The sequence below is a fragment of the Argiope bruennichi genome, chromosome X2 (assembly GCF_947563725.1).
Source record: "Argiope bruennichi chromosome X2, qqArgBrue1.1, whole genome shotgun sequence".
Taxonomy (NCBI): Eukaryota; Metazoa; Arthropoda; class Arachnida; order Araneae; family Araneidae; genus Argiope; species Argiope bruennichi.
In genome coordinates, this window is record NC_079163.1 from 75128766 (window position 1) to 75143391 (window position 14626).

The 14626-nt window shown below is 27.0% G+C and overlaps 1 protein-coding gene across 1 annotated transcript in view; it reads left to right on the forward strand.

Moving 5' to 3' along the window:
* LOC129960193 (AP-3 complex subunit delta-1-like) overlaps positions 1 to 14626 on the forward strand; it is a 95962-nt gene that overhangs the window by 58624 nt on the left and 22712 nt on the right. The window contains exons 14-18 of the mRNA XM_056073414.1: positions 2280 to 2406; positions 5068 to 5171; positions 9600 to 9831; positions 10432 to 10577; positions 13974 to 14063. Of these exons, the coding sequence (XP_055929389.1) occupies positions 2280 to 2406; positions 5068 to 5171; positions 9600 to 9831; positions 10432 to 10577; positions 13974 to 14063 (699 nt within the window). The remainder of the gene's footprint in view (positions 1 to 2279; positions 2407 to 5067; positions 5172 to 9599; positions 9832 to 10431; positions 10578 to 13973; positions 14064 to 14626) is intronic.

Genomic DNA, 14626 nt, shown 5'->3' on the forward strand with positions numbered 1-14626 from the left:
TAGTAATGAATAATGTAATGAATAATTTAAATTTAAGATGCATTAAAATTTTCAGATCCTAATAATTTTTATATTTTATATATTAAGGTGCATTACATAAAAATATTTAAATATATATTTAAGTAAACCATAGGACATAATTAAATTCTTGCATTAAAATGTTAAATTATTATTCCCTGTTCATAACAAGTTATATACATACATGCAGATGAAAACGAATCGGCATTTGTGAAAAACATAATTATTATTTTTCTGCTTGTAACAAAGTATACACAAAGAAAAGTAAAAAACGAAAGATCTATTTTATTTTATATCTTTCTTTCACACAGCAAACCTGTGATTATTTTTTTAAAACTTTGACTACAGTGTTGATTCAAGCAGTTGGAACAAAACTAATTCTTGAATTTCCTTTTGCTGGAAGGGAATCTCTATATTTCCACAATTTTTTGACGAAGTGAAACTTTGTCATGCATCAATTAGTAATTGATTACAGCATGTAGATTATATCTTTAAAGATAGTTTGTATTTATGATAATTTAAAAGAATTTTATGGACTTTTAAACTAAAGCAAGGAGCTTATGTATCAAATATGGAGGACAATCTCTTAATAAAAATGCAAATTATCTTCAGATGTAATCAATGTATATTAACTAAAATTTGGATTTTGAATATCTTGTTCATGCTTATTCTGTCAATAAAAAAAGTATTGATAGAGAAATTTTAAAGTTAATTCAATCATAAATATGTAGTTCATTCCTTATGAAAAGGTACTTTTTAGGTACTGAAATTTTTAGTACAGATTGTTTCATTTAGAGTGGCTGTAGACACTTTTTCTTTTAATTTCCTTATATGAAAAACCGCAGCAGAATGGTGCTTGTTAACTGCCCCTCCCCCTTTCTTTATTAGGTATCACTGCGTAGAAACTTGCATCTTATGCTGCGATTTTGCAAATATTCTACGAATACGTTGGTTGGGGAAAAAATAAAAATATCCTTTGGAGATATCGTAAATTACTTAAATTTGTAATTCTTCTTTTTTTTTTTTTACATAATATTAAATATATATATTGCTAGATTTCTAAAAATAAATTTAACTTTGGATCCTAATTAAGGCGAAAAATAATTGAATTCATTTAATTTTCCTATTTAATTGTCCATTGCTTGTTCGTATAATTGTTAATTTTATTATGTACAAAGAATATTATACGGAATCACTAGATATTATTTTGGCATCATTCACCATACATTCAAACAAAACATACCATTTTAAGGTTAACGATCTTTTAACAAAATTGTCATACAAATGTTCAATTACGAGTTGTTTCAATTTATGACTTTGAAAATGCATTTCAGCAAAATTTATTGTCCTTTAACATCTTAATTGTTTTGTTTTATCTATTATATAATCATATATTATCGTTTTTTTTTTCTTTTTGAAAATGAATTGTAGTATCAATTCAGGGGCATATAAGAGCACTTGAAATGTTTACTTAATGCAAAAAGAAAGAAAGAAAAAAAGGGACCAATAATAACGTCTATGTATACTTAGATTATAAGATGAAAAATATTATATTTCGATGCACGAATGCCACTACTGAGAAGTTAAAATCTACTTATAGCAATGACTTGATATTTTGCATGATCATTTAAATTAGAGGAAGAATATCAGATGTTAAATACGCGTGCTTTAATCTGATGTACCAAGTTGATATTTATTTGCAAAATAGTTGTAGTTTGCTTGATATCCCTTTTTTATGTTCTTTCATCTTGGCGTAAAGAGCGATATAGAGAGAAAATCAAGTGAATTTTAAGTTTTTTTAGATGCATTAACAAGGAGAAAGAAGCTGCATTGGATTTTTTGTTATTTATTTAGATTTTTTTTAATTTAGCTGTGTGCTAGTTATTCTTTGGGATACCCCACCCCACCCCCATTACAAAATATAAATATTCCTTTTTTGATCCTTTAAAATTGAGCTAACAATGGAATTTCTCTAATATAAGAATTAAAACCCATCAATTTTTTTTAAAAAAAAATCTCATTCTTTGATTTAATCTCAATAGTATTAGATGATCGTATCTACAATTCGGGTATATTTCTTAATACAGTTTTTTTTTTATTTGTGAAAACTTATTTAAAAAATAAATGGCCTTAATGATATTTTCTAAAATTACCTTCTAGTATATTGATAAATATATAAGAGTTAAAATTGCGTCACTATCATAAATAATATAATAGATCAAGTATTGCATTATTTTACCTTGTGGAATTTTTATCTTCAGGTATGTAAGTATACTGGTGGAATTGACAAGGATTGATGGAACTAAACATGGCTCTGTGATAGCATCACAAATGCTTGATGTTGCTATTAGAGTCCAAGCAATCAGAAATTTTGCTGTTTCTCAAATGGTGAGTGACAGTGAAATTTTATTTCACAATTAATACACGAATGAATAGCATAGCATTCATAGCTGTAAAAAAAAAAAAAAAAAAATACATTACTATTCAATAGGCACCATGTAACATGCAAGGAGAATAATTATTTAAACATGTGTATGTTTCAATTTAAATTTTCTCTAATAATTTACTGCAATATTTTTAATTAGCTTGATAAATTTTAAATTTTCATTAGAATCATATTTGAAACTGTAATAAAATAATTTTAGGTAAGACTTTCATGTTACATGTTAGCTATTGAATGGTAGTGTATGTTTTTAAATACTACCTAAGTGTTACTTTGTGTGTGTATATATATAATATATAATATAATTGATTTAATTTAGAAATATATCAAAGCAAATCAGAGATAAAAAATATTTTGAAATATTTGAATAATTACCATTCTTTGTACATATAAAAATTTTATGACACAAAAAGGAACTTTATTTCTATAATAATTATGAAGCATGTATTTGTGTTAATAATTATTTCTTGTGTATACAAACGCGAAAATTGAAAGCCTTTCTCAGTGTTTTTTTTTTCTTCTGGTAGTCTTGTTTTTAAAATTTAAATCAATGATCTAATTTTTGAATTATTCTTTAGTGTAAATTGCAGAAATATTAAAATCTACAGTGACTAAGAAATCATATATATTTTATAGAAAACTTGAAATGAAACTGATTCTAAGAATTTGGAAAAATAATTTGACTTAATAAATTTTTATACTTAAAAACGGAAGATTTAAGCAAATGACGCTATCTAATTATGCACTTATTTTAGAATGATTAACTTTAAAAGCAGTTCAAAGACATTAAGAACTTAATAAACTTTACATTCTTAACATTTCCATGAGGAATGGTTTAATTTTATTTAAATAATCTACACTTATTAAAGCTTACATTTATGGAATAAAAATAATTTGAACTTAATATACTGATATTTATGAAGAAAAACACAATCAAAAATTTATCACATCTTCATTTTTAGTAAACTTGGTAGGCAATGCTCAAGGGAATTTAAATCTATTTAACAGCAGTAAATGGTAATCATAGAATACAATGATTCTGACCTGAATCGCCGACCTCGGCTGTCTTCAATTGAGCAGTTACTTAAGATATACTATGATTGAAAGAATTTAAAATTAAAACGATCTAAACCTAATAAATTTTTATTTATAAAAACATGATTGAAGCTAATGACTACAATTAATAAAATAATATATATTCGCCAAATTGACCATGAGGGTATTGAAAGTTAGTTTAGTTGTGATGTTAAAATGAAAAGTAATATTGCAAATATTCTAACTGAACCTGAACATTATCTTATAAATTATATGGCGTTTATAAATTTCTCTTTAGAAAGTAATTATACATATGTAGGAGGAATTGAAAGACCCTTACCTGAATCGCCGACCTCAGCTGTCTTCAAATGAGCAGTTACTTAAGATGTACTATGCTATTACTGAATGCAACAAGATTTCATAAAACATTTCAAAATTTGTTGTATTGTAACATTTCAAAATCAACTCGAATGATGTTTTTTTCCTTCAAATGTTGATATAAATTGAAATTTTTACTGAAACTAAAGTGCTTTTTTTTTAATTATTGGATCTGCCCCCCTCCCCCCCCCCCACGTATTACTATATTAATGACACTTGTTCAATTCTTAACTCCTTCTAAATGAAGTTTTAAGGTTGTGCTGATGAGGAGTGCTTTTATCAGAATTTCACTTTAGTTTAATTGATATTATGAAGTAAAATTATTGGTTTACATGTATGTGGTTTATTATGATGGAAATGAAAAGGAATTTTACTCTGCTATTTTATACTATTTGTTACAACTGTAACCTAAGGTTCTGTAAATATCTTATGCAAGGTTATAGGAAATAGATATGCTCATTTCTTATAAATTAAAATAACTTTATTAACATGAACACAAGCAACACCACACAAAACAGAACTACGCCGTTGCGTCTTTTTCATCGGATATTATATAATGTCGTAATGACAGAACAGATACCTCATCACATCCCTTTAACTCTTCGTCGTAAGGGCTGTGACGTCACAGTTGCGATCCAAGAGAAATAATGCAATGGCATCGCAACACTATGCGTTGTTTTACTAGTCATTGCATAGTAATTTCGGAAATAAATGACTGCTTTCATAAATACAAAGCATGGTCATTTAAGCCAGTTCATGTTGATAGAGTTTTGCAGTGAATTTGATAGAATTAAAAAAGTTAACAAAAGGGAAAAAGGTTTTAGTTAAAAAAAATGACTTTATTTTTAGTACGCTTGGCTTTTTTTAATCTCTACTTATGAGCGTTTGTCATGATATTGGATAATTTTTAGCATTTTACATCTTTCATTCAAATGAAGTTCAAAATCAACTGGAATTAATTTCTTCTTATTAAGGCTACTCTGTATTCATCTAATTTGTAAGATAATATCTTGTCCTTGGTTTAGTTTCTACTACAGAAGATATGTAAAAGGTAAGATATTATCAATAAGCTTATTTGATCAAAGCTTTGGGCATGAGTTATGTGAATATTTTTATGCATATGCGTATTTCTTATATATTCAAGTGGTGAGATTGTTAGAAATAGTTCGAACTAAGTTTAAAATTCGTTCTAGGCCATTTTACTGAAGAATGCTCAGTTTCTTCAAGGAAACTCTGACAGGAATAGCATTGCTGAAGTACTTTATGCAGCTGCTTGGATTTGTGGTGAATTTTCCGAGTAAGTGTATTTCTTTTATAAAAGACAAAACAATATTGATTTTCATTGTACATATAGGCTACTCATTTGTGTAGTGAACTTGTAATTTAAATTCATTTATTTGAAAAAGGATTTTGTAATTGTAAGTTGCTGAGCTTGCATGCTTGATTTACAAACTAGAGTTTCAGTATTTTATTTAGCATGTTTATATTTAAGCAATATTAGTGGAAAAGTTATTTTAAATAAGTAGTTTGTGATTAAGTTGCAGCCCTGTGTTTAAATTTTTTACTTACGATATGAAATATGCACTGTGAGATTTACTTTTTAGAGCGTCAAACAATGCACATTTAATTTAAACTGTTAAGAATACATAATATGTGTTTTTAGAATTTGGGCAAGATGATGTTTGTTATATTTATATTTTTGTATTGTTATTGGAGTTTATTTTGACTTTGCCTTTCAATGTTAAATTTGTAAATGTGAGAAGAAAATGTGAGCACAAAAGCTTTTCATTTTTTTTCTCTGGGATTACAATAGTCTGATCAGATTTAAAAAGTAAGATGTGAATTGGATTCCAAAAAATCTTGTACCATGCAGTCTGCATTTTTATTTACCATTACTGCTTGGCCACAATCTTTGTTATTGTAGCCACGTTTTTTATTGAATTTTTTTTTTCTATTTCTAAATGTGCATTGTAAATCAAGGGAATATCAAGTACCTCTTTTTAGTGGTGAGGGGCGTAGCGCCATTAAAAGCCCTTTAAAACTGCGTATTTTTGCTTGTCCTTGTATTACTGCCTTAAAATTAGAGCATTTGATTATTTCTGGTCCATTTGCTTAGTTTTTTTCTTTCTGGCAAAAAAAAAATTTCACCATGCTTTAAAACCACACTAGATCTGCCCGATTAGGTGACTCCATTTCTTTGTAGTACTTGATCTTTCAATGTTTAATGGATTTCAGTGAATCCAGAGGTCAGTGGAAAAGGTTTTTTTTTTTTTTTTTTTTTTTTTTTTTATCTCAGTTTAGAGAAATATTTATAATATGAGAAGAATATATCCCTTTCATTTACTTTATTTTTCGTTCGCTTCCTTTTATTTGTTTAGAGGAACGTCCTTTCCTTTTAGGTATAATTTTATTTATTGAAGAAAAGTCACATTAGTTTTTAACAGTAATTTCGGCTCGTCATTACTTTTCTGCACATGATCACTTTTTCGTAGAATATTTGCTAATTATATTTTAACATCGTTTAGTTAATCGCTATTAGCGCATTATTTAAATATTTTTCTTCAAGTAATTTTTGTGTAAAATCTAGGAATTTTTTTTACTATATGCTGGAAAAATGTGTATTTAATTCAGTGTGGACTTTCAAGAACAACGAATGATTCAAGGCTCTCAAAAATAGTGAAGCAAAATATTTAATACTCTTCCAAAGTAACTTGAAGATCATTTGTTGCTCTGGCCAAAACATACCTAGCTAAATTAATGTCAATTAAGTAATTTTTTTTGTGACGTTTTTAAAGTTAATTATAATCACGAAAAAAAAGTGTTTGAGCTTTCATCAATCTTCTCACTTTAAACCTCTGAAAAACACATTCTTGGATTGTCTTCAAAAAATGCTAAAACAAGATCACCTAGAATTTCTTAACGCCAAATTTCTATTAAATATCGAGCGAAATTCGGGAAATTTGTGGGTGTGTTTGTACCATTTGCAAGTGCAGTAACATCAAAACACAAAGAGCTGCTTCGATAAAATTTGATACACTGTTTTAGCATCAAAAATATAGATCCATATCAAATTTTGAAGCAAAACCCAACAATTAATTAACAGCTGTTCTGTATGTTCGCATACATGTAAACATTTTAACACCCTCCCCCCTCCAACAGCAACAACTTATTTGTTTGGCGTAATATGTCGTTTTTAAAATCATAGTTCTGTCACAAATTTAAAATCAAGTGGCCAACCCAAATGAACTTGTTTTTACTTTATTGTGGAGCACAAAATACTCGTGTAGGATTCTGGAAGAGAAAAAAAAAAATGTGTACTTATGGCTAATTTTTAAATCGGGAGCAGGAGCAATTACAGTTTTATTGAGGTGTGTGCCAAAAAGATTTGTAGAAACTACTTCCATTGCTGTCTCATAAATTGCTGACCGTATTAAACTATTTCTTCAAATGCATCAGAGTGATGACCCATTATACATGCCTGTATTTGATTATATATGTTTAGAATTTAAATTGATAATCTAATTTTTGAACAAAAAATAATTATGAACAAAAAATAATTATGATCAATTAATGATAAATATTAATTATAATTATTCATGTCATAAAAATTATTTAATATTTCTTGAAATTTATTTTACGTTTATTCAATTACATACAAGATATGTAAATATATTTTTAAAAAATGCAAAATGCATTATTATCTTTCACTATTGTATAAATGTAATTGGTCACAAGAGCAGTGTTTCTTTAAGAAATCTGTAAGAGAGCAGACTTCATTTATATCCAAAAATATTTCTTTCATCTGAAAGTTACTCATACCAAACCTACTGTATCATTTTACTAAAAATTTTGAAACATCTGCATGTACATTCAATAACTTAATGTTGCTTTCTAATACTTCTTTTCAATTATTAATGTTGAGAATGTTTGCTCACATATTAAAAAAAAAAATATTAGCTGCTTTCTTTAATTTTCAATATAAATATGGTTCCATTGATTTAGAACAATTAATTTATTATTAAAATCCAAAAATTTTAAAATTTAAGTTCTTTTTAACATAGTTTAAATTATTTATAAACAATATACTTACATTTATAACTATTTTTCTTTAAAAAAATCAATTAGTAATTCAAGTTTAAGGAGAATAACATTAATTTTGCATAAAAAAGAAAACATATTAATTTAAACTGCCTGTATTTTTTTAATTTAATTTGAATAACTTTTAAAAGAATTAAAAGGGCAGAAAAAAGAAAGGCATTTTGAAGAGCTGCAACCTCTCACTTTTGAAACAATTGTTTTGACAACCTTGCGAAAGGGCTGCTGAATGCAGAAACAAGTTAATATATAAACTATGCATAAAGTTTAATCACTATTTTGTAGAAATTGTCTGGCTATTGCTCGTTTATATTTTGATGAATGAACATCCTGAAGGCATACTACCCTTTTACTAAATCTCATCCTGAACTCAATTTTTCAATCCCAGCCCTCTGTTGTGCGTATAGCTCAGATTATAATTAACAAGCATCATATTGCCACTATTTATACCACTATTTATAGGTCACATTATACAATTATCTGAATGTGTTGTTCTGTCCCCCCCCCTTAAATATTGAGATGTCTGGTAATAAAAAGATTTTATAAATAAATTTTTGCTCATTGCCATTTAGCACTCATTATTTGTACAGTATAATCGGTCTGCAGTCTATTGCATCTAAATAATTTTTATTTTAATCTAGGTTATCAATGAAACCTCACTGATAAATAATAAGGCAACCAAGTAACTTCCTAAATGTTTTAGTTATTAGTAAAATCTCAGAATAACTTGGCATTTTTGAAATCCTGCTTATTTATTTTTGGTAAAAGGAATTCCATTTGCTATTTTTGTATTAATATTTAGTTTCAATGTCAATTAGATATTTTGAAGCATAAATTAATAACCACTGAATTAATTCAACTATTAGCAAGAATTATTTATTATTAATGAAAACATGCTTTATCTGTTAATTAATAGAAGTAGACCGTAATTAATATAAGTAAGCATGATTAAAAAGTCACTATGAACATGCATAAAATTGATAGCATTGTTCAGTTCAATTTTCTGTAACTCATAATTGCATAGCACGACTTTTTAAAGTATTATATAGACTGTACTTATAAAAGCTTATTAATAGCTAATGTAAATTTAATGAAGAGTTCGAAAGAAATATTGAACATATAAGGAAGTACACATTCCTCAAATTACTCATAATTCTAAATGGGATTATGAAAATTTCTATTAAAAAAGATTTTTTTTATTTAAATAAAAAGAAAATTATAAACCAAAAAAGAAACTATTTAATTAAAATTCATGAATTAATTGCATTACATTTTAATTTCCTTTCCATCGTTGTTAATGCCATGTTTACTATAGCCTACAACTACAATTCATATGATAATTTGGAATGGCAGGTTCCTTACTCCAAATTAGCCAAAAGGTCATCATTGAGAAAAAAGATTATTCTAGAGCTTTATTTACTGTATTTGCATTTTATACTTCGTTGACATATCTATTTAAGTGTTTAAATTGATAACCCTTAAGTTAATAAAATTAGTTGTTTTAATGTTAACTTGTTTTCTGAATTCTTAATTTCATAATTGGCCCACTTAAAAAAGGAAATACTAAATTTTCTCTCTCTGCATTAGTGTCCTTTGAAATGCTAACATTTATTTACATTCATATTTTTAGAATGCTTAGTTCCCCTCTCGGTACTCTAGAAGCAATGATGGATACGAAAGTAATGTTCCTTCCTTCACATATACAAAGTATTTTGGTACAAAATGCTGCAAAATTGTATGCTCGTGTTATTGAAATCTGTGAGTCAGAAGATGATACAGAAAGTGCCTCTGCTGCTTCAAATTTGCTACTTGATAAAATGCCTATGTTCGTCCAAAGCGCTGACTTAGAAGTGCAGGAAAGAGTATGTATATTTTCCTTTCATGGTTTTATATATATTATTCAGCTAAAATATATTTTTATTTTGCTACAATTGTGCTTTTGTATTCTTTTAAAAATTTTCCCACCTGTTTTTATTGGTGTAGTCTAAGTATAAATTTAAATATGGTCAAACTGTACATTACGAAAAATTTAAGATCAAATGTCTCAAAAATATCAGTGGAGTTTTAGTGTTATTTAAAATTAAAATGAATAAAAAAAGGCTTTCAAGAACTGCATTGAAATATGAAACTATTATAATAATCTGCGTATGAGTTGAGGTACTAAATATTTTCATTTCTTCTTTATAGTCTGAAAAAATCTTTCTGAAGGGTTAATTTTAATTTCCAACTTGTCTCACATTTAGAAATTCTCAAATAGAATATATTTACTTACACGTGCATTTTGGAAATATTTGATAGTCATTAACAATTAATTTTGAATTTTTCAGTAATCAAATAAGGTATTTCTGTGGAAAAACTCTTTTTGAAATACGAAGACAAAATATGTGGCATCTGAGATTAATTGAAATCTATTCTTGTTACACTTCATTTATATCTAATTGCATATCATTTATTTAATGTAGGCTTGTTGTGTATTGAATTTGGTTAAACAAATAGTCAAGCTTCAAGGAAAAGGTGAAAAGGTAGCTTGTGAATTGCTCTCTTTATTTGCTGGAGAATTGAATCCTGTAGCTCCAAAAGCTCAGAAAAAAGTGCCGATCCCCGAAGGGTATTTATTTAATTTCATTGAATTATGTTTGAAGTTATCTGTAAAATAATTACACGGCTATAAAATGTTATTTAAGTATTCTTTTATGATGATTATACATAATGCCCACTTTTATCATGGTCCTGTAGCTAATATCTAAACCGTTTGAGACGGGCATATAGTTCTAGTAGGAAAATGCTTTAAATGACTTGATTTTATTATGTTGTTTTACTCAAATATTCTGCTGAAAAAATTATGAAATCTAAATTTTTATGTAGTTCAGGCTTTCTGTGAATTAATCTATAATAATAATTGTTAAAAGGTATCTAATGAGAAAGTCGTATATTATGTCACCAAGAAAAAAATCAAACAAGTCAGTCATCATCAGTCATCAAAATGCATTGGGGGACGTTCTTCTGAAATTAAAAAAAGAAGAATCAAGAAAGATATTTTTTTCATTTAGTCATTAATTTTTTCAGAAATAAATGCAAAAGCTATTCAAATTGTCTGAATATGTGCTCACTATAAAGTAATATATTTCCGCGAAATACTAAAGTAATTCTCTTTCTAGTTTGTCTGTTGAAAATGCCCTTTTTACCTAAAATAGAATATATATATATACACACTTAAAATAGTATATATAATATAATATAAAGAAAGGCAAAAATTTTGATTGTTTTTGACATTTTAAACTACCTGAATACAATAAATAAAATAAAATCCTCTGCCCGAGTGTGTATATACGTGAGCGTGATAAATGAATATTTAACGAAGTGGACAAACATGCATGTTCATGTGCAGAAATTGCGAATTGCGGAATGAAACGGACCAAAAGAAGTCTATAGTTTCCGATTCTTTCTATGGAAATCTACGAAAACATATTGCTGACAAAAACCCAAGTTTTTAAATAAAAAAAATTTCTGTATAGTGATTTTTGATGGAGAAACGCTTAAATAGTTATGATAGGCCATATGTTTTTGATATGTGTGTGCTGTAACATCCAATCTTATACTTAGTAATTTAATTGGTAATAAAATAATATACTTATCACATTTTTTTACTTGGAACAGAAAGGCACTTTAAATATAATTGACTCTCCTGTAATACACGATTTCGTTTAATAAATTTTAATGAATTAAGATTAATTCTTAACCCTGTATTGTATATAAAATAAATTTAACATTGGCAATCCTTTTCTTTTTCTTTCACAGGCAACATACTTGAAAGAAAAGTATTTTGAATTTGTTTCTAAACATGTAGAATGAAAGATTATAAAATCTTTTTGTCCTTTAAAGAATATATTGAAAAACAGAAGTTTTCAAAATTAATTACAATAATTTAGATACTTATATTCCTTTGAATAAAAATAATTTAAAGTAATAGAAAATTTCTACTCAAATATTGCTTTCAATTCAAATCAAATAACTTTGTTCGAACATTAACCTCAAGGCTGTCTGTAACCGTACAGTGCTTGTGAATGTAGATGTGAATGACGGCAATAGCTGTCCTTTATTCTTAATATTAATAAATGAATAAAATGTAAATTAGTATAATGTTAAATCTGTTCTTTTTAAATTCTTCCAACTTTTCCAATAATAAATGATGGAATATTTCTGATTAAGTTGTTAAGTTATTGTAATTACAGTTATTTCAATTATTCCCATATTTGGAAACTGTATACGCTAGCATGAACGTAGAATATAACGACGTGTTTATCCGCACGAATTTTATACATTTAAATGTGATCGTGGTAGCATTAAAAAATTTTGTTTGAAATTAATACTGGAATATATTTATAAAATTTTCTATTTTCTTCCTCATTTTTGGGTATACGGGTTTTTCCCCCCTCGTTATGGACCGTTTTGACTACAACGGGAAGATTACTATGAAAGTGATCGGCTTTCTTTTCAGATTAATGGAATTAATGTGTTCTTATTATTAAGTTATTTCTTTATAATTTTTTAAATCTTTTTACTAAATTATTTTCAAATATCTTTGCGATTTGTATATCTATCAAAGCGTCTATAGCCGTCTTTTGTATATCGGAGAAAGCGAGCTATTTTACACAAAGGGCGGCTATAGACAATCCCATTTTTGAATCAAATAATTAATGGAAAAAAGATTTGTCCATCATCAATTTCAAAATGGACATCTAGTAATTAAAAGTGTTTTCTCCATTATACAATTTGTGTGATTATTTTTTATATGTGAATATAGTAGAGCTAATGTATCAAACATCACAGCTGCATGACAAATGTTATTGGGCATATTATCTATGTATATCATATAACAGAACATTAAGCTATATTGAACTGTGATGATAGCATTTTCTCTTATTCTGTAATGAAAAGGTTCTTGTTCATTATGCATATTTAAATCACAGCAATACACTTAATCACATCACATGAGTATTAATTTTCTTCATTAAAAATTAGTTATTTTGTTGTATTCAATATATATTTTCTCTTCAAAGTACTTCAGTTTGTATATAAAATAAAACTTTTCAAAATAGTGAAAACGAATAATTTTTTTCACATTAATTTTCTTGATTTAAAAAAAAATCTGCAAAAATACAGACAAGGCTTATGAATTCGAATTTGGCTGGGATTTCCTTCTAATAAGTCGAGAATTTAATATGAATGATGCTAAATAAAATTCAATGACAACACAAACTCATTGTATGAATTATATATGCTATTGTAATGGTATCCAGAATACAAAATAACACAATTATTGCCTGTGTTTTAAAACGGTATTTTATCTGTGTCATTTGTCTTCAATCATAACCTTACTTGATGAGTTTGCTTATTTTATAATGAGTAAAATAAGCTAATTCTAAACTACATTTTTTTTCCCTTGGAAAATTTTGTGAACATCTTTTTTCTCCATTAAAATGATTTTACTTGGATTTATATATAATATGTAATGAATATTCAATACGAAATATATAATTCTTCACTTCTAAATTTTAAAAATCTCTTTTTGAAAACAACATTTGCAAACTGGTTTAAACGTTTTTGAAAAGAAGCGAATTTACATAGATAATGTTTGTGTGTAAAAAAATCTTTGAAAAAACAGGTATGCAGTTTTTTAATAATGTTTATTCATCATAATTTTGAGAAAAAGGCCCAATTTTATCGGGGTTTTTTTTTTGGGTTAAAATTATGGCAAGTAGAGCACAGACAACTGAATAGAAGGACAGAAAACCGGGAAGGGGAGAGACTGAGTTTTTAATTAAATAGTTTTAGAAATAAATTTTCCTCAATACCTCATTTTGGTTCTGGGGGAAAAATATACTCAGCACAATTTAGCAGTGGAGCATTTAATTACGTTTTCTTTTTTATTTGCATTGCATTTTGGTTGTTGTGCATTTAGTGTTTTAATGTGTATCTTTTTGTCTTTGTTTTTTTCATGTAGACTAGATTTGGATGCTTGGATTAATGAGCCTCCGTCTGAAGCTTCATCTGAAGAAGGCAGTGGGGATACTTTCTCAAAATATGATAAACAGTTAGTTTTAACCTTTATCTTTAACTGTAATTTATTGACTTCAATTTTCAAATGATTGATTCTTGTTTTTATATTTGTGAATATAGATATTAATGAAATGTTATGAAATTTTGTATGCTATATTGAAAATTTTTATGAAACATAATTTCAAACACGAAAAAGGGGGAAAGAATGTAGTATTTGAAATTCAACCTCGGAAGTTTTTGTAATTTTGTGGCAAGCTACTTTTGAGAATGAATAATTAACTAAAATCGACGCGTTTGATTTATCAGAAGGTACAACTAATTGAGGAATCCATGTTAATGTTTTGTATGCTTAGAAGGATTAATTATTATGATTTATTATTATAATAAATCATACTTTTAAGCTTAAAAGTCAAATTGATTAATCAAAATGGTGGAAATTTTTTCTTGAGTTGATAGAAAAGCTCTTACTGTGGTTTGAAAAGCTATTACTCTTTATTGTTTGTAAATTAATATTATCAAATAATATTTAAATCTTGTTTCCTGTTTAGTTTCATTGACCTCAAGGAAATTATATGTCCATGGCAGCCCATTAGATGA